This window comes from Lepidochelys kempii, chromosome 24, assembly GCF_965140265.1.
Source record: "Lepidochelys kempii isolate rLepKem1 chromosome 24, rLepKem1.hap2, whole genome shotgun sequence".
NCBI lineage: Eukaryota > Metazoa > Chordata > Testudines > Cheloniidae > Lepidochelys > Lepidochelys kempii.
This window is the reverse complement of record NC_133279.1, coordinates 10,444,904-10,469,427: the sequence shown is the minus strand read 5'-3', so window position 1 is coordinate 10,469,427 and position 24,524 is coordinate 10,444,904. Positions and strand designations below refer to the sequence as shown.

The 24,524-nt window shown below is 54.8% G+C and overlaps 2 protein-coding genes across 7 annotated transcripts in view; both read left to right on the top strand.

Moving 5' to 3' along the window:
• The first annotated feature begins 905 nt into the window (after window positions 1-905).
• On the top strand, window positions 906-6,661 carry UFC1 (ubiquitin-fold modifier conjugating enzyme 1). Its single transcript, XM_073323391.1, has 6 exons — window positions 906-1,324; window positions 2,360-2,427; window positions 4,823-4,886; window positions 5,576-5,652; window positions 6,171-6,261; window positions 6,343-6,661. The coding sequence occupies exons 1-6, from the start codon at window positions 1,073-1,075 to the stop codon at window positions 6,412-6,414; spliced, it is 624 nt and encodes a 207-aa protein (XP_073179492.1). The 5' UTR covers window positions 906-1,072; the 3' UTR covers window positions 6,415-6,661.
• Window positions 6,662-6,756: 95 nt separating this feature from the next.
• The window catches only part of USP21 (ubiquitin specific peptidase 21), a 32,457-nt gene continuing 14,689 nt past the window's right edge, over window positions 6,757-24,524 (top strand). Inside the window, exons 1-3 of one of the 6 annotated variants that reach the window (XM_073323388.1) lie at window positions 6,757-6,854; window positions 22,685-22,778; window positions 23,116-23,920. In XM_073323388.1, coding sequence (XP_073179489.1) covers window positions 22,696-22,778; window positions 23,116-23,920 — 888 coding nt within the window. In that variant the 5' untranslated portion in view covers window positions 6,757-6,854; window positions 22,685-22,695. Of the gene's footprint in view, window positions 6,855-19,348; window positions 19,481-22,073; window positions 22,779-23,115; window positions 23,921-24,524 lie in introns of those variants that run through there. The other 5 variants (XM_073323389.1, XM_073323386.1, XM_073323390.1 and 2 more) reach the window with 5 other exon arrangements.

The window sequence follows — 24,524 nt, the reverse complement described above, 5'->3', positions numbered from 1 at the left end:
CGAGGCTGCAGCAGCGTATTGGAGTCTTCCTTCCTAAGTCCAGAACTCTGCACTCATCCTTGTCGAACCTCATCAGATTTCTTTTGGCCCAAACCTCCAATTTGTCTAGGTCACTCCAGACCCTATCCCTACTCTCCAGTGTATCTACCTCTCCCCCCAGTTTAGTGTCATCTGTGAACTTGCTGAGGGTGCAATTAATGCCATCATCCAGATCATTAATAAAGATGTTGGACAAAACCGGCTCCAGGACCGACCTCTGGGGCACTCCGCTTGATACCGGCTGCCAACTAGACATGGAGCCATTGATCACTACCTGTTGAGCCTGACAATCTAGCCAACTTTCTATCCACCTTATAGTCCATTCATCCAGCCCATACTTCTTTAACTTGATGGCAAAAACACTGTGGGAGACCACATCAAAAGCTTTGGTAAAGTCAAGATATATCACATTCACTGCTTTCCCCTTATCGACAGAGCCCGTTATCTCATCGTAGAAGGCAATCAGGTTGGTCAGGCAGGACTTGCCCTTGGTGAATCCATGCTGGCTGTTCCTGATCACCTTCCTCTCCTCCAAGTGCTTCAGGATGGATTCCTCGAGGCCCTGCTCCCTGATTTTGTTTTGCTATGGATGAGGGTGAGATGGACACGTCTGGCGACGTGCTTGGCCGGCTATCTGAGGGCTACCCATTGCTGTGAGGCAGGCAGCGATGCTGCCATCGGGAGCGAGTTTAATAAAACTCCAGTTTTAAAACGGTTCCCGGTCTGGGAGCGTAACGGGGGCGGCAGCGGCAGCGGGCGGGGGAAGCTGCAGAGCCCAGCGCGCGGGGCGCTCGCGGCAGCATGGAGCTGGCCGGGGGGGGGGGGAGGCGCCTGCCCAGTACACCAGAGGGGCGGGGCAGCATCGGGGGGAACGACGGGGCTCGCGCGGGTTTCCCGGCAATGACGAGTTACTGCGGGCCGCCGGCAGCGCTGGGCATTGAGGGGGCGGGGCGCGGCTGGGTCCCGGGGAGCTCAGCACGGATTGGTCACGGCTTCCGCAGCCCCGCCCCCTCCAGCGCTGCCATCAACAAACATGGCACCTCTGCCCAGCCCGTGCGCGCGGCCACTTCCGGTACCCTCCGGAAACATGGCACCTCTGCCCAGCCCGAGCCTTGTTGTGACACCACTTCCGGTCCTTCCCCCCCCCCCCCCCCCAGTAAAGATGGCGGACGAGGCGACCCGGCGCGTGGTGGCGGAGCTGCCGCTGCTGAGGACGAACGCCGGGCCCCGAGACCGGGAGCTGTGGGTGCAGCGGCTGAAGGAGGAATACCAGGCGCTCATCAAGGTCAGGCTCTTCCGCTTCCGGGGAGGGTGTCACCGGCCAAGGGGCCGGGCGGAAACCTCTTCCTGTCAGCGCTCTGCCCCCGGGGTCTCTGGTTGGGGGAACGGGTCGCCCCTTCCTGTGGGGCCACCCGGTGTCCGGGCTAAGAGCCCTCACTGTGGGGAGCACGCGCCCCTCTCGTGCTGACGTGGCCTTTCCCAGACGGTGGCCAGAGAGAGTTACACTCAAATGTGCCCCCCCCATCTCTCTACAGGGGACATGGGCTGCCTGTCCTCCTCCCTTTGGGGCTGCCCCTCCCCCATCTTTGCAGAGGACCTGGGGCTGCCCCCTCCACCCCATCTCTGTAGAGGACCTGTGGTTGCCCCCCATGTCTCTGGTTTATTAGCCAGGCCCCAGTGAGATTCCCTGTGCTCCATGGGGTGCAGACTCTGACCCACTCCTAAGGCATCTGGGGGCTGCAGTGGTCCCACAGTGCAGGGATCTGTGGGGGGAGCATAGCTGGCACTCGGGCCCAGAGTGAAGCACATCTCCTGGAGGGATATTGGGGTGCCACAGGGCACCTACCTTCTCTAAACTCTCCAGTTAGTGTAGCTCAAAGGACAGGTCACCTGGAAACCAGCAACGTTTTCTCCCTGTGGTGCCTGGCCAGGCCTGTGTACTAAGGGCATCTCATGGGCAGTAACTGTACCCAGGAATCCTACAGTCTGCCCCATGTCCAGTACCTCAGGGCTTGATAGAGTCTGCTTTTGATGGCTCTGTGTGATGCTAGTGCCAGTCTCATGTTGCTGGCTGCAGGACTTTTACAGTTGGTGTTCACCACAGCAGCAACAGACCTTTCTGCCTCGCAAGGAACATGGCTACACAGTAAACATGTCCAGAGAGATCTCCATTATCTACATAGATTTTGGGAACAGGAATTTTGATTTCTGTGCAAGCTTCTAGGGGATTGGGAGGCTAGTCACAAACTGCATGGTATGGGGGTTTTGATTTCATGGGGTTGCCTGTACCCACTCACTGCCTTAGTCTTTCCCTTCCCAGTATGTGGAAAACAACAAGAACGCTGACAACGACTGGTTCAGGTTGGAGTCTAACAAGGAAGGGACGAGGTAGGCATGGATAGGTTGCAGGGCGTGTTTGTGGCTGCCATGGCTCTAGGCCCTCCCGTCTCTCTGATGGGCTTCCTCTGCTATAGCCCCTCTCTATGCTTTGAGTAATTGTGAGCATACCAAGTCCCAGTCCTGTGGGAGCCCTTGTGTCTGCACTGGGAGTTGTTGTGGCCCTTCACTGAAAAAGGAGCAGGGGGCTGAGTCTCTGGCAAACAGGTCTTGCCTTCTGATAGTTGCTGGACTGGAGTTAGAGGCATGAAAAAGAAAAGGAATTCTGAACAGTCCTTTCTCACCCCAGTGTCACATCCTTCCTATCCTAATCCTGCTAGCGCTCTGGTTGGCCAGAGACCCCTCTGGGGTTGAGGGGATCTGAATGTCTACTGTGCAAAGCATGCAGAGACCTGCCCCTCCCCCAGCTTTCCCTCCATCCACAAGGAGCAGGAAGGCCACAAGTCCCTTTTGCAGCTCCCCCAGGTTGTGCCCTAATCTATTATACTTTATTCCACCAAAAAATAATCTCAGTCCCCTTGGCCCCTGGGGGCCATTTAACATCCCTACATAATAAATATGAACATGTTCCCATTACAGAGAACACAAGGTGATTAGTGATCCAATCTGCACTGTGCTTCCTGTGGCAGGAGGCACTGAAATGCCACCTGTCCCTGGGCTGTGTGGCACTTCGCCAGGAGCTCAAGGGCCACCCCCCAATGTGTATACAAGGGAACAGGCTGCAGCTGCCCTCTTCAGTAGCAGGGAGATGTGGCCTTTGGAAGCTAGGGACCTCCAGGCAATGTGGCTTGACTGCATGGGTCAGGATGGAGCACTGCATGCTGGGAGCTGTAGTCTCCATTTGGCTGCATACACTACAAGAGTGTTGGGGGTCAAGCAGTTGGGGTTGGTACTGCCCAGCGGGAGGGAGTACAGTGCAGCTGGGTGCCCCACGTGTCCATGGGCTGCCAGTCATAGCTTGTCCGTCTGCTCCTCTTGGAGTTGTGACCTAGTGCCAGGTGAGCTAATGACTTCATGGTGCTCCCTGTGATGCCCCCGCGTTCCACCCAGGGCTCCTCAGGGGCTAGGATAGACATCAGTCCCCTATGTGCCACTCTGCCATTCTCTTACCGGGGCTTGGCTTCGGCCCAGCTGTTAGTGACGCTGCAGAGAGACGCCTGCCCCTGTGCTCTCACTACCAGCCACCAACCCCGGGGCTGTGAATGGACCCCCGCTTGCCTGCCTGCCTCCTGTGGTGCTGCCACGTCCCAGGCTTTGTCAACGTCAGAGAAGCCTTGGCCTGCAGTGTTGCTCTGTTGGCTTCAGTGCCCCATGTGCACACACACGAAGGGACTCATTAGTTTGATGGGATGGAGCCTGGATCAACTGAGTGCCATCAAGAACGGGGCCAGGCTGCAGCAGCGATGCAGAGAGCTCCCTCGCCATCCAGCTAGTTAGCTCCCCCTCTGCCACCTTCAACTCCTGGAAACCCTGCCTGGGAGCCCTCATTGTAGATTAAGGTCCAGCAGGGCCTCCCCCAAGCGTCTTAGTTGCTCTTTATGTCTCAGGTACATCACAGCATAGCAGCAGTTTTGTAGAACCCCTTTTCTGCCCCCTGGCTCAGCCTTTGTACTACTTGCTTTCTTCCCAGAGCTATCCAGCTGGTGAGCTAATTACCTCCTCAGCTTCCCAGGCTCCCTGCAGGTGCAAGTGGTCCATTCTGCTCTTCCAAACCCACACTACCTAACTCCCTCCTACGCTAACTCCACCTGGGTCTTGTAAGGGGCCAGGGTGCTGGCTTCCAAAGGGCTCGGTTTATAGCTGCTAACCCCCAAGAGTGGATCAGGGGTCTGTTCCCCCGGTACAGATGGGGAAGCTACATGCGCCCGCTCACACAGCAAATCTCTGGCAGAGCCAGGAATAGAACCCAGGAGTCCTGGCTCCCAGTCTTTGTAACCAGTGGCCGCACTCGTTCCCTTCCAACTGCACATGGGGCCTGTTCCCATGAGAGCAGGTGGAGTTGGTGGGTGCCAGCCCACAATGGTGCTGGCAGGCGTCATAGATGCTAAGGCCAGACAGGACCATGATGACCATGTCATCTGAACTCCTGCAAAGCATGGCCCATGAGACTTCCCGGAATTCATTCCTGTTTGAGCCAGAGCAGAGCTTTTAACAAAACATCCCATCTTGAGTCTGACATGGCCAGTGATTGAGAATCCCTCACTACCTTGGTTCCAACAGTTGAACTTCAGCTTCCAGCCACTGGGTCTAATTAGACCTTTGTCTGCTGCACTGAAGAGCCTTCACTTGTCAGATTTCTGTTCCCCATGTCACCTCTTACGCGCCTCTGTCAAGCTGAACAGACGGAGCTCCCTGCCCCTCCTTCCCGTCTCTCTCTCTCTCGCAGGTGGTTCGGGAAGTGCTGGTACATCCATGACCTGCTCAAGTACGAGTTTGCCCTCGAGTTCGACGTGAGTGTCCCTGGGGCAGGGGCATCTGAGGGAAGAGGGCCCCCCTGCCCTGCTCCGAGGCTGGGGAAGGGAGGGGTTTCTTGTCCACTCCCTGCGGCACCAGAGGGAGCAGGTGGGAGCTGGCCCTGGCTAGGTTCACAGCATCACTGTCCCCCTGGGCCACAGGCACCAGGGGCTGAGGAAGAGAACACACCAAGGATGCTAACCGGGAAGGGGCAGAGAATCGCCCACCACGCAGGGCGAGAGCGAGCAGGAAGTGCTATGGGACTTGGCTAGTGCAGCCCAGCCCCTGAGCAAGCCGGGAGCTGAGAGCAGGGAGCCCTTTACACAGAGCTTTGCAATGGGATGCACCACGAATCAGGCCAATGGGATTGTGTCAGGGAACTTTGTGTAATGTGGGGCTAGCAAAGGGCTCTGCCTCAATGGGGCCCTGCCCCATCCTGCCCCTCCCAAACTAGGACATCCCCCTCCCGCCTACCCACGAGCTTCCACTTCAGCATCTGGAATGCAGACTCACTGGGGAGCTCACAAGGGGCCTAGGCTCCATGCTCCCAGCTGTGGCTGAGCAGAGAGAGCAGCAGCTGGGAACTCAGGGTACGCATACTGCTCCCTGTTCACAGGGGCGGGGGGGACGGGTGGAGGGGGCTGGCGTGACCATGGGCACACTGAACGGGTTTTTGTGTTTGCAGATTCCAGTCACATACCCATCCACCGCCCCTGAAATCGCCATTCCAGAGCTGGATGGGAAAACCGCCAAGATGTACAGGTCAGGCAGCCCTGCCCGCTTCCACCTCCACTTTCTGCAGGCCTTAGGGACCAGAGCTTCTAGCTCAGATCCTAGGCTTTGGTTGGGTCTGTCTTTATATCGCTTCTTCCATCTCACTGATGTGTATAGGCTATGGGAGGAGTCTCAGCTGTTGGTAAATGCAGCTGCCTCTGGGGTGGAACATGGCAGCTGTTGCTCAAAGGACAGGAAAGCAGCCCCTTGATGCAGGACAGGAAGTGGAGGAGATGCCATGTCTGAGTGGAACCCCGGGCGTCCTGGTGAGGCAGAGGAAGCTTCCCTGTGTTGGGATGGGGCCAGGCTTATGAGAGCTGCAGCTCCGTTCTGGGGTTGAGTGGGCTTGACACCCCTATGGCAGTGTCTCCTGTGGTCCCACGAGGCCAGGCTCTGGGCTCTGTCTCCCCTCCGCGTCTCCTGTGGTCCCACGAGCCAGGCTCTGTCTCCCTTCAGTGCCTTCCGTGGCTGGGGCTTCTCCCTCACATCTCTTTTGTCTCTTGCAGGGGAGGGAAGATCTGCCTGACTGACCACTTCAAGCCCCTGTGGGCCAGGAACGTGCCCAAGTTTGGGCTGGCCCATCTCATGGCCCTGGGGGTGCGTTTCCGTCAGTGGGGGGGATGGGGGGAGTCTGTGTCTGAGCTACACTCACGTCCCCCTGTGCTCTTTGCCTTGCAGCTGGGCCCATGGCTGGCAGTGGAGATCCCGGACCTGATCGCCAAGGGGCTCATCAAGCACAAGGAGAAGTGAGGGGTCCAGGCTGGTGGAGGCCTGCATGGTGGCTCCAGATGCTTCGGTGCTCAGACCTTGTCCTTCCATGCAGACACAGCAGCCAGCTGGCCCCGCGGCCCTGCCTTCAGTGCAGGGCACTGCACCTACTGTGCTGGGGACTCACAATTCCTGTCTGCTCCCATTCCATGTAACCCCTGCCCAGTTCCTGTAAGGGGGAGCTGCCCAATCTCCCCCCAAACATCCCCCAATAAAAACTGTAGCCTGACTAAGGCCTCCCTGGCTGCTGCCACGCCTGGGGGCTCTTGCCAGGGGTTTGCATCCTGCTGAGGTAGCGTGCTTTAGCCAGCTCCACTGAGTCCCTGCTGCTGCTGCACCAGCTGCAACATCCTGATGCTTCCTGGTCCCTCCTGCTTAAAGAGATGGCTTGTAACTGAACCGGTTTCCAATTCACCATACTGGTGAGTGGAGGGCTGTGCTAGCCAGGCCTGCAGTGCCGCCCCCAGCAATGCATAGCCCAACTGGCCCCTGCGTGTGAGACTCCGTCCAGTTCTTCTAAAGGACTTCTTAACTCGGCCCCCCTGGGTGTACGAGCTCCCCTCCCTGGCTGTGCCACCCTGGGCCTCTCCTATGCAAGGGTGGGAGCCCTCAGTAACTTCATCAGGAGGCTACTGGGCATCAGTTGCACCGATCTGCGGGGCGGATGGGGGACGTGCCCCTAAGTGGGAGGAGGCAGCCTGTGACCCAGACCATGGAATCCAGAGCAGGCCATTTGCTCCCCCTCCCCTTGCGGTTGCCTGGTCGTGTGGAGCATTGTTCAGTGACAGCTTGTATGGGCAGCGGCATCAACAGGATGAGAATTCTGGGCGCTTGCTGCTGCAATATGACTCCCAGCACTGGGCACCCCCCCAGCAGAGACCCGGCCAGAACTCCCTCGCTTCATAACATGTCACTGGGCCACCTAGCTTTTACCTGCACAGAATCGCACAAGGGGGTGTCAGCTGGGGGCTAGATCAATGGTTTGTGCAGCACCTAGCATGGGGAGTAGGGGAGGGAGCAGTCCATGGCTGAGGGGCCTAGGTGCTACCGTAATACACCTAATAAATAACGTGTAGCACCTGGCACAGTGAGGCCCTGGTCCATGCCTGGGGTTCCTCAGTGCTACCGTAATACACCTGCATACACACATAAGAACAGCCGTACTGGGTCAGCCCAATGGTCCATCTAGCCCAGTATCCTGTCTTCTGACTGTGGCCAGTGCTAGATGCTTCTGAGGGAACAAACAGATCAAGACAATTTCAAGTGACCATTTCCTGTCGTCCAGTGCCAGCTTCTGACAGTTGGAGGTTTAGGGGCACCTGGAGCACGGAGTTGCATCTCTGATCATGGCTAATAGCCATTGAATGATCTATCCTCTATGAACCGATCTAATTCTCTTTTGAACCCAGTTATGCTGTTGGCCTTCACAACATCCCATAGCAAGGAGTTCCACAGGTTGACTCTGTGTTGTGTGAAGAAGTACTTCTTTTTGTTTGTTTTAAACCTGCCTGTTAATTTCATTGGGTGTTATTAGAATAGGGTAAGTAACACTTTGTATTCAATTTTGCCACCCCAGGCATGATTTTATAGACCTCCATCGTATCCTCCTTCAGTCATCTTTCTTCCAAACTGAACACTCTCAGTCTTTTTAATCTCTCCTCCTGTGGAAGCTGTTCCATCCCCCGAATCATTTTTGTTGCGTTTCTCTGTACTTTTTCTAGTTCTAATGCATCTTTTATGAGATGAGGTGATCAGAACTGCACGCAGTATTCCAGGTGTGGGCGTACCATTGATTTATATAGAGGCAACATGATCTTTTCTGTCTTCTTATCTATCCCTTTCTTAATGATGCCCAGCATTCAGTTCGCTTTTCTGACTGCTGCTGCACATCGAGCAGATGTTTTCAGAGAACTGTCCACAGTGACTCCAGGATTGTTCTTGAGTGCTAACTTCTAATTTAGATCCTATCATTTTATATGTATAATTGCAGTGGTTCTCCAACTTTTTTACTGGTGACCCTTTTCAAGTAGTAAGCCTCTGAATGTGACCCCCCTTATCAATTAAAAACACTTTTTCTATGTTTAACACCATTATAAATGCTGGATGCAAAGCGGGGTTTGGGGTGGAGGCTGACAGCTCGTGACCCCCTGTGTAATAACCCTGAGGGATCCCGACCCCCAGTTTGAGAACCCCTATATAATTGGAATTAGTTTTTCCAATGCACATTACTTTGTATTTATCAACATTGAATTTCAGCTGCCATTTGGTTGCCCAGTCGCCCGGTTCTGTGAGATCCCTTTGTAGGTCTTGGCAGTCGGCTTTAGACTTAACTCTCTTGAGTCATTTTGTGTTGTCTGCAAATGTTGCCACCTCCCAGTTTACCTCTTTTTCTGGGTCATTAATGAATATGTTGAACAGCCCTGGTCCCCATGCAGATCCTTGGGGGACCCCGGTATTCACCTCTCTTCATCGCGAAAACTGACCATTTATTCTACCCTTTGTTTCCTGTCTTTTAACCAGTTACTGATCCATGGGAGGACCTTCCCTCTTATCCCATGACTGCTTACTTTGCATAAGAGCCTTTGGTGGGGGAACTTGTCAAAGGCTTCCTGAAAATCCAAGTATACTGTATCCCCTGGATCATCCTTGTCTCCCTGCTCATCGACACCCTCAAAGCATTCTAACACTGTAGATTGGTGAGGTACGATTGCCTTTTACAAAAGCCATGTTGACTCTTCCTCTGCTTGACTCAGATTGTGTTCATGTGTGTGTCTGATAATTCTGTTCTTTCTTGTAGTTTCTACCAGTTTGCCTGGTACTGAAGTTAGGCTTGTAGGCAGTGGTGAGCTGGAGCCGGTTCGCACCAGTTCACCCGAACCAGTTGTTAAATTTTGAAGCAGTTTTAGAACTGGTTGTTAACCCGCTTCCCTGCAGGGGGCGCTGAGGCTTTGATGGGCTCCGGCCAGGAAGTGATGTAATTCCTCCTCCGGCCGCCGGGGGCGCTGCACTGCGGGAGCCATATGGGCTGCTGCCGGGCCCTGGGCACGAGCCCTGTTGCTGCTGCTCCCCTTGCCCTGGGGCTCCCGATGCTGCCTAGTGGGTCCCCGGCTGCTCTGCTGGGCCTGGGCTGTGTCCTGCTGCTCGGGCTGCTCCGAGCCACTCCCCCAGCGAGCACCCACCACCCTGCCCGCAGCCAGCCCCTGCCGCACCCCCTGCCCTGCCCTGCCCGCAGCCAGCCCCTGTCCGCAGCCAGTCCCGCACCCCCTGCCTGCAGCCACCCCCTGCCTGCAGCCAGCCCTTGCCGCACCCCCTGCCCTGCCCGCAGCCAGCCCCTGCCTCCAGCCACCCCCACACCCCCTGCCTGCAGCCAGCCCCTGCCTTCAGCCACCCCTGCACCCCCGGCTGCAGCCGCCCCTGCCGCACCCCCTGCCCTGCCCGCAGCCAGCCCCTGCCTCCAGCCACCCCCTGCACCCTCTGCCTGTAGCCAGCCCCTGCCTCCAGCCAGCCCCTGCCATACGCACCCCCTGCCTGCAGCCAGCCCCTGCCCTGCCCGCAGCCAGCCCCTGCCTCCAGCAACCTCTGCACCCCGTGCCTGCAGCCAGCCCCTGCCGCACCCCCTGCCCGCAGCCAGCCCCTGTCTCAAGCCACCCCCTGCACCCCCTGCCTGCAGCCAGCCCCTGCCTCCAGCCACCCCCATGCCTGCAGCTGCAGAAAATACGGACGTATGGTAACCCTACTGGTACAAAAAATACATACTGGGGCACAGCCCTTAAACCAGAACTTTGTATAGGGAACCGGTTGTTAAGATTTTGGCAGCTCATCACTGCTTATAGGCTTGTGATTGCCATCTGGTCCTGGTGACTGTTTAATTTATCTACCTAACAAATAACAATACACAATGCCTGGCACGGGCTGGGGCTCCTAGGAGTTACTGTAATACCCCTAATAATCCTGGCTGCTAGCCAAGGCTGTAGAGCAGACTCATTTTATCTCTCTCTCTAAGTGGTCTTGGAGCCACTGGATGGGACAGAGCACCTCACCCAGGGGGTGTGTAGGTTACGGTAGCACCATACCAGCACAAATGCTGTGTGCGGAGCAGGCCGTCAGCTGCTTTGCAAACATCCGTAATACCTCTAGCCTCTGTCGAAAGGAGGCCAATGGACGAGACAAGAAACTGAGCGAGAGGGGGATGATGACGTCTTTGGAGTGATGATGTCACTGGACGTGATGTCACCAGACACAATGACATCCCAACTGCGATGTTACAACCTCATCTTTTCCCTCCTGGGGCCTGACCTAACCTTTGTGCCCCGAGTGGGCGGCTCACCTTGCCTAGGGAGAGAGGTGATTACAGTTAGAGTGAGGCCCAGGACTGCAAAACCAATGGCTGGTAAGTAGCACCAGCGCTGAGGAGGGTAAAGAAACACGGGGGGAAGGGTGAGAAAATTAAAATAGAGAGAGAGAGAGAAATGTGTTTTAAATGATGTGCAAAGAAACATATTATGGGGAGAAATGCCTGTTTGTAAACAGTAACAAATCTCTCCAGTGTATGTTCCCTCATGAATAACTGGAGACGGGCCTGATCCAATCCTCTTGCTCTGAGGTCCTCTAGGGCAGTGGTCTCCAAAGTGGGATGCGCGCAAGACCATCCATGGGGGTGCGCGGCAGGAGGAGCGCTGCCAGTACATCGGCAGCAGCGCTCCTGGACCTTTCATTCTTCGGCGGCAGGTCAGCTTTCCCCGCTTTGTCTTTGGCGGCACGCCGGCAGCCGCTCAGCTCTCTCCGCTCTGTCTTCGGTGGCACACTGGCTGCTGCGCAGCTCTCCCCGCTCCGTCTTCGGCCGCTCGGCTCTCCCCGCTCCGTCTTCGGCCGCTCGGCTCTCCCCGCTCCGTCTTCAGCCACACGCCGGCGGCCGGTTGGCTGTCCCCATTCCGTCTTTGGTTGAACGCTGGCGACTGCTCGGCTCTCTCCGCTCCGTCTTTGGTGGCACGCCGGCGGCCGCTTGGCTCTCCCCGCTCCGTCTTCGGCCGCTTGGCTCTCCCCGCTCCGTCTTCGGCCGCTTGGCTCTCCCCGCTCCGTCTTCGGCCGCGCGGCTCTCCCCGCTCGCTCCGTCTTCGGCCACACGCCGGCGGCCGGTTGGCTGTCCCCGTTCCGTCTTTGGTTGAACGCCGGCGACCGCTCGGCTCTCTCCGCTCCGTCTTCGGTGGCACGCCGGCGGCCGCGCGGCTCTCCCCTCTCCGTCTTCGGTGGTACGCCGGCGGCCGCGCGGCTCTCCCCGCTCCGTCTTCGGCCGCTCGGCTCTCCCCGCTCCGTCTTCAGCCACACGCCGGCGGCCGGTTGGCTGTCCCCATTCCGTCTTTGGTTGAACGCCGGCGACTGCTCGGCTCTCTCCGCTCCGTCTTTGGTGGCACGCCGGCGGCCGCTTGGCTCTCCCCGCTCCGTCTTCGGCCGCTTGGCTCTCCCCGCTCCGTCTTCGGCCGCGCGGCTCTCCCCGCTCCGTCTTCGGCCGCGCGGCTCTCCCCGCTCCGTCTTCGGCCGCGCGGCTCTCCCCGCTCCGTCTTCGGCCACACGCCGGCGGCCGGTTGGCTGTCCCCGTTCCGTCTTTGGTTGAACGCCGGCGACCGCTCGGCTCTCTCCGCTCCGTCTTCGGTGGCACGCCGGCGGCCGCGCGGCTCTCCCCTCTCCGTCTTCGGTGGTACGCCGGCGGCCGCGCGGCTCTCCCCGCTCCGTCTTCGGCCGCGCGGCTCTCCCCGCTCCATCTTTGGCGGCACGCCGGCAGTAGCTCTTCTTTTTTTTTTTTTTTCGCTTCCCCAGAGCTGGCCGTGGGGGTGCACGATTCAAAAAGTTTGGAGACCCCTGCTCCAGTGTGTCTCAAGCTGTGGGTCGTGACTCCATTTTAATGGGGTCACCAGGGCTGGCGTTAGACTTGCTGGGGCTGGGGGCCGGAGTCCAAACCTCACCGCCTGGGGCTGGAGGTGAAGCCTGAGGGCTTTAGCCCTGGGCGGCGGGGCTCAGGTTACAGGCCCCCTGTGTGGGGCTGAAGTCCTAGCGCTTCAGCCCCTCCCCCACCTGGGGCTGGGGGGCTTGGGCAGGTTCAGGCTTCGGTCCCCCCTCTAGGGGTTGTGTAGTAATTTTTGTTGTCAGAAGGGGGTCGGGGTGCAATGAAGTTTGAGAACCCCTGTTCTAGAGTCTACCCTCCCTACCTAGAGAGGCATTTGGGGCATGGCCCCAATGAGTGATACATGGCACTGTCCCTAGAAAGGACAGAGAACTGCAGAGAAAACAATTGGAAAAGTGCCAGTGTACAAAGAGAGGGGAGGAAGCCTTAAAATACTTGCAAAGAGCCGGATAAAGGGAAAAGGGACAGGGGTAGGTCTAGGCATTACTAAAACCTCCCAGGATGATTCTCCACGTGAATATTTGAAAAGCAAGTAAAAGGCTGCCCTGGGATGTTGTAAAGGGGATTTTTAATAATCTGTGAGATCAGTGATATATTTTTATTACACAGTTTTTCTTAGAAAGCAAAGGGTAGGCTTTGTATTTAAAGGTAAACAGAAATGTTGGTATTCTTAAGTATTAAAAGAGAGGAAACTAATATAACAAGTAGGGACTATGGCAGCACAGAGGCACTGTATGTATGTGTTCACATAGATATTCATAGGGGTTTGTAAAAGTTCTGTCAATCAACTTTTAAAATCAGATCATCCCATTTTCCCCATCTTTCCTCAAACAGGGCAATTGCTCATCTAATACAGGCAGTAGGTCACCCCATTTCTTTTGAGTCTTGTAGTCTCTTGAGTCTTGTATTCTGCCTCTGTAGATGGTTTATGTTTTTGCAATCAAAGTGATAACGTGCATGTGTTGGGTGCAGCCACAAATATTCCAAATAGATGCCCGTCTTTAGTTCACTTCAGACACAGCAGGACGATGTTCCTAGCCCTTTGGCTACAGAACTTGGGGGTTGTGGGTCCTGAAAGGACTTTTGCAAAAATTTTCTCACATCAGACTAGTGCTTTATACCTGATTTTAAAGCCAAAAAGAAAGCACATGTATTGGCAATGTATATATGCTTTTTTATGTTCTGATTAACCCTTTATACTCATGAATGGAGAAAGCACTTGTAATACAGCTACATCTTAAATTGTTACAGTTAAAAGCCACGCAAACAGGATAATTTTATTAAAATCATTTTATTAATTCTTAATGGTGCTGTCAAGGTTCCTTCCCCACTCTGAACTCTAGGGTACAGATGTGGGGACCTGCATGAAAACCTCCTAAGCTTACTTTTACCAGCTTAGGTTAAAACCTCCCCAAGGTACAAACTATTTTATCCTTTGCCCTTGGACTTCCACTGCCACCACCAAACGTTTATCTGGGTTTATTTATTAGGAAAGCGTTGTTTGGAAACGTCTTTTCCCCCCAAAATTCTCCCAACCCTTGCAGCCCACTTCCTGGGGAAGGTTTGGTAAAAATCCTCACCAATTTGCATAGGTGGCCACAGACCCAAACCCTTGGATCTTAAGAACAATGAAAAAGCATTCAGTTTTTGAAAAGAAGGATTTTAATAGAAGTAAAAAGTAAAAAAGAATCACCTCTGTAAAATCAGGATGGTAAATACCTTACAGGGTAACTAGATTCAAAACATAGAGAATCCCTCTAGGCAAAACCTTAAATTACAAAAAGACACAGAGACAGGAATATCCATTCTATTCAGCACAGCTTAATTTCTCAGCCATTTAAAGAAATCAGAATCTAATGCATATCTAGCTAGATGACTTACTAAGTTCTAAGACTCCATTCCTGTTCTGTCTCCGGCAAAAGCATCACACAGACAGACCCTTTGTTTTTCCCTCCCCCCAGCTTTTGAAAGTATCTTGTCTCCTCATTGGTCATTTTGGTCAGGTGCCAGCGAGGTTATCCTAGCTTCTTAACCCTTTACAGGTGAGAGGGTTTTTCCTCTGGCCAGGAGGGATTTTAAAGGGGTTTACCCTTCCCTTTATATTTATGACAGGTGCATAGTAAACATCACTAAGTGTATGCAGGGGCTCACCCTGTCCTTAATGGGGAGGGAATCGGGGAAAATGTCCAGGTTTTACATGACACTAGTTATTTTACTTTTAAAGACATAAACACACACACACATGCCACCAACCCATACCCCAGTGGTTCTCAACCTGGCATCCGCAGAGGTCTTCCAGGGGGCACATCAACTCATCTAGATATTTGCCTAGTTTTACAACAGGTGACATTTAATTTCATACAGACAATGACTTGTTTATACTGCTCTGTATTTCTGTACACTGAAATGTAAGTACAATATTTATATTCCAATTGATTTATAATGATATGGTAGAAATGGTAGAAAGTTGGCAATTTTTCAGTAATAGTGGGGCTGTGACTCTTTTGTATTTTTATGTCTGATTTTGTAAGCAAGTAGTTTTAAAGTCAGGTGAAACTTGGGGATATGCAAGACAAATCAGACTCCTGAAAGGGGGACAGTAATCAGGAAAAGTTGAGAGCTACTGCCGTACCCCATTCTTCTCCCTTCCCAAAACAGCTAAACAGATATTCAAAGTAACTGAGATTCATAGCTTAAGTCCAGAAGGGACCATTGTTAATTGATCATCTAGTCTGACCTCCAGCACCAGCAGAACGCAGGAAGAGAACTTCCCTGAACATGGATCCTATTACACGGATAAGCCACTTGAAGCATAGATACATTCAAAAGAGCCATTGTTTTATTGCATAGCTACGTCACGCACCCAAACATCCTGAAAATACACAAACAGGTTTCCAGTTGTGGTTGCAAACTAACAAATGGGAAAGAGAATTGCAGATTATTAGTTTATTTAACTGTCCCAAACTCCTAAGAAAAGTTCCTTGAAGAAGCAGTTGCTTTCTCTCTGGCATCTTCAGCTGTATCTGGGATCACCAAGCAGCAGTTCTCCATGGTAACATACAGACCTGTTTTCATGGATTTATAGATTCCAAGGCCAGAAGGGACCACTGCGATCATCTAGTCTGCCCTCCTGGATCACCCAGCCCAGAGAACTCCTCCAAAATAATGTATTTTGAACTAGAGCACGTGTTTTTTTCAAAATCCAATCTTCATTTTAAAATGGCCAGTGATGGAGAATCCACCACAACTCTTGGTACGCTGTTCCAACGGTTAATTACTCACACTGTTAAGTGAGCTGTAGCTCACGAAAGCTCATGCTCAAATAAATTGGTTAGTCTCTAAGGTGCCACAAGTACTCCTTTTCTTTTTGCGAATACAGACTAACACGGCTGTTACTCTGAAAACTGTTAAAAATGCATTGCTTATTTCCATCTGGATTTGTCTAGCTTCAGCTTCCAGCCACTGAAGTTTTGTGTATAAAACACAGACAAAAAGTGCTAAATCCATTCTGAATTACTGCTAGCAAGACTGTATAATGGATCACCTCCTCTTTCCCAATACCTCCCCCCTTCCCACAGCACACCCCCTCCTCCTTGTTACAGACAGTGCTGATAGTGTTAAGATCTCACAATAAGGGGGATAACTGTCTGCAATGCAGTGTTTGCAGAGTGGGGGAAAGGCTTCTCACCCATTTCACAGCCCCCATATCCTGCTGTTTCAGTGTGGTACAAAGGGATATTGACATGTGTGTGGGGCCAGCAGCATGAGCTCTTCAGAATTATAACACACAGATATATCAAACAGGTGTTTGTTGAAACTATAAATATCCATTGATCAATGTCACAGACTCACAGGTCCTGCCCACTCTTGGCTGGGTGCGGTCCCTGGGGAGAATCCCCTTCAGTTCGACAGCCCTTCTCGGTGGTCCACTGTCTCTTGGGGGTTAAGCCCCTCCACCTCCTGGAACCACACCTCTCTGAGCCTTAGCACACCTGTCTCTCGCGGTGGGTCCCCTCAGGGACTCCACCCGCGCTGGATCCCTGGGGCCTCCACTTCCAGAGGGAATAATGCAACCCTGATCTCTAGATCAGAGCAACTCTCAGCCAGCATAAAACAGGAGTGTTTATTGAATGTCTGAACCCAGCATAGGAAACTCTCAGGGCCCTCAGGCCTGGCCTCCCTCAGCACAGCACATCTAACTCTCTCCCGCATACAGGTGGGCTCTGCCTGCTGTCTCTCTCCAGTCCAGAGACCCTGCTCTTTCCAGCTCAGCATCCGATATCATCGGCCCCAACAGCTCCTCCCCTGTCCTTTGTCCTCTGTCCCAGGTAAACAGGTTGCTGGGGCCCTCTCTCTTCAGTCTTTTGTTCCCCTCTGGTTGGAACTGGTTGGTCAGGTCGCTGGGGTCCTCTCTCCTCAGCCCATTGTCATCCCACTGGCCAGAACCAGCTGACTGCAAAGCTGGGGTGAGCCTCTTAGTCACCAGGTCACCGGTTGTTAAGGTTCCCCATCTCCAGGCTGTTCTCTGGGGGTCCAGGCTGCTAGGTGAGGTCACACCTGGTCCTGTGCAACAACAAACCCTCTCCCACCACCTTGTTAAACATGCAGCACACAGGGAAACTGAGGAGCGCACACACTATTCATGTAAAACTCTACAAAAATCCCCAACTTCTTCACAATCAGCACCAGAAGTTCTCTTCTCTATAGGATTTTATACTTCATTCATCACTGTACTAGCTGAGCATCTGCCAGTCATGCAGTAAGCACCGTAACTGACATGTGTGACCTGTTGCTTGGTCTTTCCTTCTCTGCCCAGAAGAAGCATGTGCAGAGGAGTCTTGTTTTGATAGGCTTTCTTTTAAATGTTATTTGATGGCTACTACTATTACCATTTATAACTATACCTGTTGCCATGTGTTTCTGTTAGAGAAGGTGGGGCAAAGAAATATGCCTTGCACTTGGAATGGAAAGTGACATGGTTTGTGACAGTTCTTAGTTCTCGGGGGAATTCATTCACAGTCTTGGACCACCCCTGGAGAAAGTTCTGTCTCCTGCCCAGACAAGCTTTACTCTTATAGTTGAGATTTCCACTGAGCCAGAGGAGTGAAGTTGTTGACCATGGTCTTTGTCCTGGAGCTCTAAACGGTCTTTAAGTATCCTGGGCCCAGGGCATGGAGATCTTTGAAGATAAAGACCGCAAACTCTAACTTGGTCTGATATTCTGTGGCAGCCGGCATAGGGAGCAGAGGACAGATCTGATGTGCTTGTGGCAGTCTGTGTCGCTGAAGAGACGTGGCTGCAATGTTCTGTACCAGTTGGAGTTTCCTGAGTGCCAAGCCTTCATGCCCAGCCTACCACATGGCTGCCATCCAGCTGAGAGGTGATGAAGGCATGAATAATTTAGGCCAGGTCATCATCTGCCAAGGTGGGACGGAGTCTCCCAGCCAACCAGAGATGGTGGAAAGTTTTACTTGGGCAGTTGCTATGTGAGCGCTCAGCATCACCAAGGAACCCAAAAGTACTCCTAAACTGACAAATGGAATTAGCCAATTACGGATGTGACCCTTCAGTCGAAGGAGACTGCACTGTGGCTGCAAACTCTGCAAAGTACTGTCCTCTGCACCAGCATCACCTCTCTCCTGCTCAAATTCAGCTTCAGCCAGCTCTTCTTCAGCCATGAGCGGATCTCAGCCATGCACAAGTTTAGTGTAATATTTCCCTGCAGTATCCCTGGGGACCCCTGCATTTGGGAAGGGGTATGGGACATGCTAGTGTACCCTCAGGTATGCCAAGAGACATGTCCTCAGTGGGCAGGGTGGCCCACAGTTGGGTCTTATCCCTTTTATTTACACATCTAATGCTGCATCTCCCCACCCTGGTAGCATAGACATGGTGTGTCCCGTACCCCCCAGCACAGGGGCCCCCACGGGATGTGGTATGTCCCATACCACATCCCCGCAGCACAGGGGTCCCCCCAGGGGATGTGGTATGTCCCATACCCTCTCCCACGCAGCACAGGGGTCCCCCCCAGGGGATGTGGTATGTCCCATATCCCCCCACCCGCAGCATAGGGGTCCCCCCACGGGATGTGGTATGTCACATACCCTCCCCCCCCCGCAGCACAGGGGTCCCCCCCAGGGGATGTGGTATGTCCCATATCCCCCCCCGCAGCACAGGGGTCCCCCCCAGAGGATGTGGTATGTCCCATATCCCCCCACCCGCAGCATAGGGGTCCCCCCAGGGGATGTGGTATGTCCCATACCCTCCCCCCCGCAGCACAGGGGTCCCCCCCAGGGGATGTGGTATGTCCCATACCCTCCCCCGCGCAGCACAGGGGTCCCCCCCAGGGGATGTGGTATGTCCCATTCCCCCCCCCCCCAGCACAGGGGTTCCCCCAGGCCCAGGGGATGTGGTATATCCCGTTCCCCCCCCCCCGCAGCACAGGGGTCCCCCCCAGGGGATGTGGTATGTCCCATACCCTCCCCCACGCAGCACAGGGGTCCCCCCAGGGGATGTGGTATGTCCCATTTCCCCCCCCCCACAGCACAGGGTTCCCCCCCAGGGGATGTGGTATGTCCCATCCCCCCCCCAGCACAGGGGTCCCCCCAGGCCCAGGGGATGTGGTATATCCCGTTCCCCGCCCCCAGCACAGGGGTCCCCCCCAGGGGATGTGGTATGTCTCGTTCCCCCCCAGCACAGGGGTCCCCCCCAGGGGATGTGGTATATCCCGTGCCCCCCAGCATAGGTGCTCCCCTCGTATGTCTCAGCCTAGGGGGGTGCTTTTGACGATAATCTGGTGCCAAAGTCCCCTTGGACAGCAGCCGCCGGAGCCTCGGCGACCCTACGATAACTTTCCCTGCCGGTGCTGCCGCCCCTTTAGGAGGGGGGAAGGACGCCGCTCTGCCTCCATGGCGACGGGCATGTGTCACTAGAGCAGGACGCTGACGCACGCGCAGACTAGGCCTAGAAGCCGAAGGCTGCGGATGAAGGCGCATGCGCCGTGAACCGACCGAAGTAGCTCTTAGCCGGGCAGTGGGGACAGAAACAAAGATGGCGGCTTCTGGTGCGGGAGTTGTTGCTATGGCGTCCTGCAGGAGGTAGGGCCTGACCCACCCCCCAGGGCCTCGGAGGGGGTGGGCACCCTCCATGGTATGTGGGGTTAGGGGGGTTTCCTCGGGCTGTAGGGATGGGGGGTGAAGTATATAGGGGGGCTGTATATAGGGGTAACTATTGGGGTTGGGGCTTGCCTATAGGGTGCAATGTATATGTGGGGGTTAGTCTATGGGGGTTGGGGCCTGCATATAGGGGATAATGTATGTATGGGAGGCTGTATACAGGGAGTTACTCTATAGGGGTTGGGGCCTCCACATGGGGGTGTAATGTGTATATGGGAGCTGTATATAGGGTGATTACTCTCTCTCTCTCTAGGGGCTGAGGGATGATGAGAGATGCCTCTGCATAGGGTTATGGAATGGTGTATGGGGGCTGGGGCTGTAGGGGGTCTCTAGGGAGCTGGAGGTCACATAGCGTAGATGTGGTTTGGGGGGCAGGGTGAAGGAAGGCTGGAATGATTGGTAGCTGGGCTCTGCACAAGGACACTGCCCTGCCCCCTGTCCCTGGGTTCTCTCCCTCCAGGTAAGGGGCAGGCTGGCTGGCAGCAAGGGGTGTGTGAACTGGGTAGGATGAGGAGTGAGGGAGGTGAGTGTGGCTGGTGGGGGAACATCACAGAAAGTTTAGAAAATAAATTCTCTTTATTTGAGTGATCCGTACAGAGATTGCCTCAGGAGTTAAATGTCTTTGCTGTCTGGCGCTGTCTGTGGAAGTGCGGCCTGAAGAGACTACTGGTCCCAGCGAGCCACGCAGCATGGCCGCTTAGTTTGAGAGGGAGCACAGCATGCTGGGATCTGTAGTTGCAGTGGGTTGCACCTCTAGGTATAAGATGGAAGGCAGATGCAGCCTTCTCCATTTTATACAAATTTTGGGCAACCCTTGGGCTCCTGGCAACTTGACCAATGCCAAGCTCGGATGGGCAGAATCTGCAAACTTCGCCATCCTACTTGCAAGGGGAAGTGTCACTTTGGCTTTGACTGGCCAGCTGCTCTGAAGCCCTGGCCTGGTGTCCCAGTTCATGGCACTCCCTTGTGCTTTCCCTTTCTGAAATACCATATACTCTGTCTTGAGGCCATTGAGCAGTAGCAGGGGCCTGTGCTGGTTTTCCTGAAGCAAATTGCAAATGGATCATGCCCCTCTTATCTCAATGTGTATTGCGGGGATTTGCTATTGACACATTTGTGGCTTTCCAATTGCCATTATGCTGGACCGGTAGGAATTTCATGATGACATCAGGGATAGAAAAAACACTAATCCTCCTGCTCCAAAAACATAGACCTCTGTTATTTGAGTTAAAAGGGAATCTCGATCAGCTTTTAGCAGTATCAGGCTTATGGCACACAGCTGAGTAGGTCTGATTCCATCCAGAAGATGGCAACATTATGCATACACATTAGCCAGTTAATGACAGTGTACAGCAGGGGTCCCCAATGCAGTGCCCGCCGGGGCATTTTTGTACGCCCGCCAGACACCCCGCCACTGCATTTTGGCGGCAACGCTTCTTCCCGCTGCCGCTTTTCGCCCGCCACAGTTTTCTGGGAATAGCAATATGCTATTCCCACAAGAAAGGTTGGGGACCACTGGTGTACAGGATTGTGCCAATGGACCCTAATTAAGGCTTCTAGCTGTCTTCGATCCTATATACCAAGTGTTGGCTGGCTTCATTATGTGTGGTCTGTGCCCTCTACTGTTCTGTGCTGGATGCCAGAAGGCAGGAATGGGCCAGTGCTCCTGTTCTAGAGCGTGGGAGTGCGGGAATCAGTAAGTTTCTTTGCCAGATACAAGCACTGCTTCTGGTTTTGAGCTCTGCATTGGCAAAGCCCAGCCCCTGCCAGAGGCGGTTGGTGGGAGTAACTGGCAACCCATGTCCTGACTAGTGACTCACGCTAATCACCTCTGTAGTTCAGTGCCTCACTCACCCAAATCCCTCAGCTCAGCTGAGTGAGAGGTGAGGGGGTTTGACAGCAGTACTGAGTGGGGAAAAGTCTGAATGAGAGCCTGGGAACCAGGCGGCCGGAGAGCAAACTGGGACTGCTAACGTGCCTTAGCCAAGCCATGGAGATACCCCTGTGGGAGAGGAGTCTGGTTACCAGGACCCATTCAGCCCTTGGCCTCTCTGTCAGGCTGACACAAGGCACCCATTGAGCCCCCTAGTGGTGCAGGTTCCTGCTCAGTAATTGCAGGAAGCACAGACTCACTGACTCCTTCTGCACAGACCACCTAGCTCAGGGGTGGGCAAACTTTTTAGCCTGAGGGCCACATCTAGTGTGACCAGATGTCCTGATTTTATAGGGACAGTCCTGATATTTGGGGCTTTTTTTTATATGGGCTCCTATTACCCCCCACCCCGTCCCGATTTTTCACACTTGATATCTGGTCACCCTAGCCACATAAGCCACTTGATACCTGCCCACCTCTGACCTAGCTGCAGTTAGCGGGCAAGGCCTCGGAGCGTATGTCGGCACTGTGATTAGACACTCGTGGCTGGCCTGTGCGGCTGACTCAAGCTCACAAGGCTTGGGCTAAGAGCTTGTTAACTGCAGTGTAGATGTTTGGGCTTGGGCTGCAGCCTCAGCTTTGGGTCTCTCTCACCTCGCAGGGTGCTAGAGCCAGGGCTCCAGTCCGAGCCTGAACATCTACACTGCAAGTAAATAGCCCCATAGCCTGAGTCAGCTGGCTCAGACTGGCTGGGGGTTTTAATTGCAGCATTGACATACCCTTAGTTACCCCTGCCTGGAGCTTGGTGGACTTGGCTGGAAGGCACCAGAGCCCATTAACTGTCTCCCTTGAAAACCTGCTGAAAGGGGCGTAAAAGGCCGTCTCAGGAGACTGTCCTTGAAGCAGAGCGGAAAGGGGGGTAGATGGCATGATGCTGCCTCTAGCTAGGCGCAGTCACTCCTGGCCCTGCTGTGTGAAGGTGTTGGTGCATTGTGGGATAGGGAAAGCCTGTGCCCAGCTTTCTCTCTTCACTAGCAGCACGACCTGTTGCCCTCCTGAGGAAACCCTACCATTCCCGCCCAGGTGTGCAGTATCCTACTCTGTTGGGTGGAGTCCGATGGGGCCTGTCTCACTGCAGGCCTTTCCTCCCTTTCCCTTGTGACACGAGCCAGTTTGAGCTGCTCTGGGCTGGGCTCTGTTGCCCAGCTACTTTTCAGAGGATTTCCCAGAGATTCTCATGGCCAGAAGTCTTGGATGAAACAGCCATGGGAGCCTGTGCCTGGATCATCCTGTCTTGTGTTCTAGGGCCTCAGCCAATGGGAATCTCCACCTGGACAGCCACCGTGGAGGGGTGTGAGCTTGGTGCTGGTGGGGAAGAGACGCTTGCAGCTTGTGAGAGGTACGTCCAGTTGTGCTGGCTCGGAGCCCCGGTCCTTGCAGCCCAGCATCTGTGCCTCAGCCATGGCCAGCACCTGATGCTGCAGAGGAAGGTTTCCGCTTCCCATAATGTAGCTATCCAGCTTCGAATTACAGAGAATCCACCAGGCTACACAGGGAGTCGGCGCTGAAATCCAGGAGCCTGGTCTCCCATTCCCTTGTTGAACCCACTGGACCACACTGCCCTCCTGGAGCTGGCATTGGCACCCTGGAGTCCTGCCTCCCAGTAGCTGAGCTCCGTTTGACTGACACTGGCTTTGACCCGCCGTGCTGACTCGTCTTTCTCCCTTTCTCCCCAGGGTTCTCCTCTCCATTGTCTCTACGATGCCCCAGGCCTCTGAACACCGGGTCAGCCGGGCTAGAGAGCAGGTCATCACATCGCAGCCCAAGGCCACCGCCAAGCTCCTGAACGGACACCGGGCTGTGAGCCAGGAGCGCCATGCCTCAGTCTCCCCTGCACTGGCCAATGGGCTCTCCATGGCTCCCAAGCTTCGCCCGCTGCCTCCCCGGCCCAGCCCACTGGACGATCGGGGGAAGAAGCAGGAGCTCGAAAGGGGCCGTGCTTCGAAGCGCAGCGACCAGCTGCGGGGCTCAGTGCCCCGGCGAGGGCCAATGAAGGCAGACCATGCGGTCAAGGTGCCCAAGTCCCCACAGCCTGGCACCATGTCAGGCAGCGCCTCCTTCTCCATGCCATCAGGAGTGTTGCTGGTGGAACGAGATTCTGAGCGCAGGAGGAACAATCTCGCCCGCTCCAAGTCTATCAGCATTGGGGACCTGAGCCAGGCAGGGGGGCGAGGGGAGGAGTTGAGCATGGTGCTCAGCCGCTTGGTGCTCCGGGACCGCAGCCCGCCGTGCAGCCAAAAGCTGGGCCTGGGGCCCTTGGCTCTCCAGCGGAGCTCCTCGCTCAGGAGGGTCAGTGTGTCTCCTGGGCTGGATGGGAGGCCTGCAGGCGCGCTGCTCTCCGTCCGCACTGAGAGCTGCACCAGGACTCACACCCCCGATCCTCAGGTCTCCGAGTACCTGCACCCTCAGGATGTCCCAGCGGCTGGGAGCCCACCCCAGGGGAAGGTACCGTCTCCAGCTCCGAGCAGGCCCGACAAGAAGGTGTCTGTTGTAATTGCTGTTTGAAATCTACTGAGTGTGGCGGGTAGCACTCCGCGTTGCCGTCCTCCACGTGCTCTGCTCCCAGGCCTGCTGGGGCGGATGAGCCTCATTACTGCTGATTGCTAGAGAGTGGCAGTGCCTGGCCTGATGTCTGGGGGCTGCAATCTGGGGCTTCCTCAAGGGGGAGGGGGGCTTTCTCCCATCTTGTCCAAGCCCTTACTATCCACGGAGGAGTCTAGGCCGAAGGCTCCCCCTGAGCCCTGGTGCTCTGTGGTTTTGCCCCAAGCTGCCCCCAGCCTCCTCGTTCCATGAGAACCCAGCACCTGTGGGTGGGATCCAGGGAAAATGAGCTTGTGGTCACTATGATTCCGGCTTCAACCTGCTGAGCAGGCAAGTCGAAAGCCAGCACCACCATGGACTCCCCCAGATCTGCCCATCCAGCTGAGCACTCTGCCTCCTACATAACGAGAGACAGTGTTGCTGCTGTCAGAACGATGCTGCCACGAGGCAGAATAGCTGGGTGCACTGGGGTGGCGGGAGGGTGACGTGCCTCAGAAAGGTTGGCAGCTGGGACTAGGAGGTGGAGTGATTTTTTCAAGTCCCT

What these genes read in the sequence shown, in the direction of transcription:
- UFC1 (XM_073323391.1), top strand. Translation starts at nt 1,073, where the DNA reads ATGGCACCTCTGCCCAGCCCGTGCGCGCGGCCACTTCCGGTACCCTCC. An exon ending in AATACCAGGCGCTCATCAAG is followed by an intron (nt 1,325 to 2,359) that starts GTCAGGCTCTTC and finishes TTCCCTTCCCAG; the next exon opens with TATGTGGAAAACAACAAGAA. An exon ending in AGTTTGCCCTCGAGTTCGAC is followed by an intron (nt 4,887 to 5,575) that starts GTGAGTGTCCCT and finishes TTGTGTTTGCAG; the next exon opens with ATTCCAGTCACATACCCATC.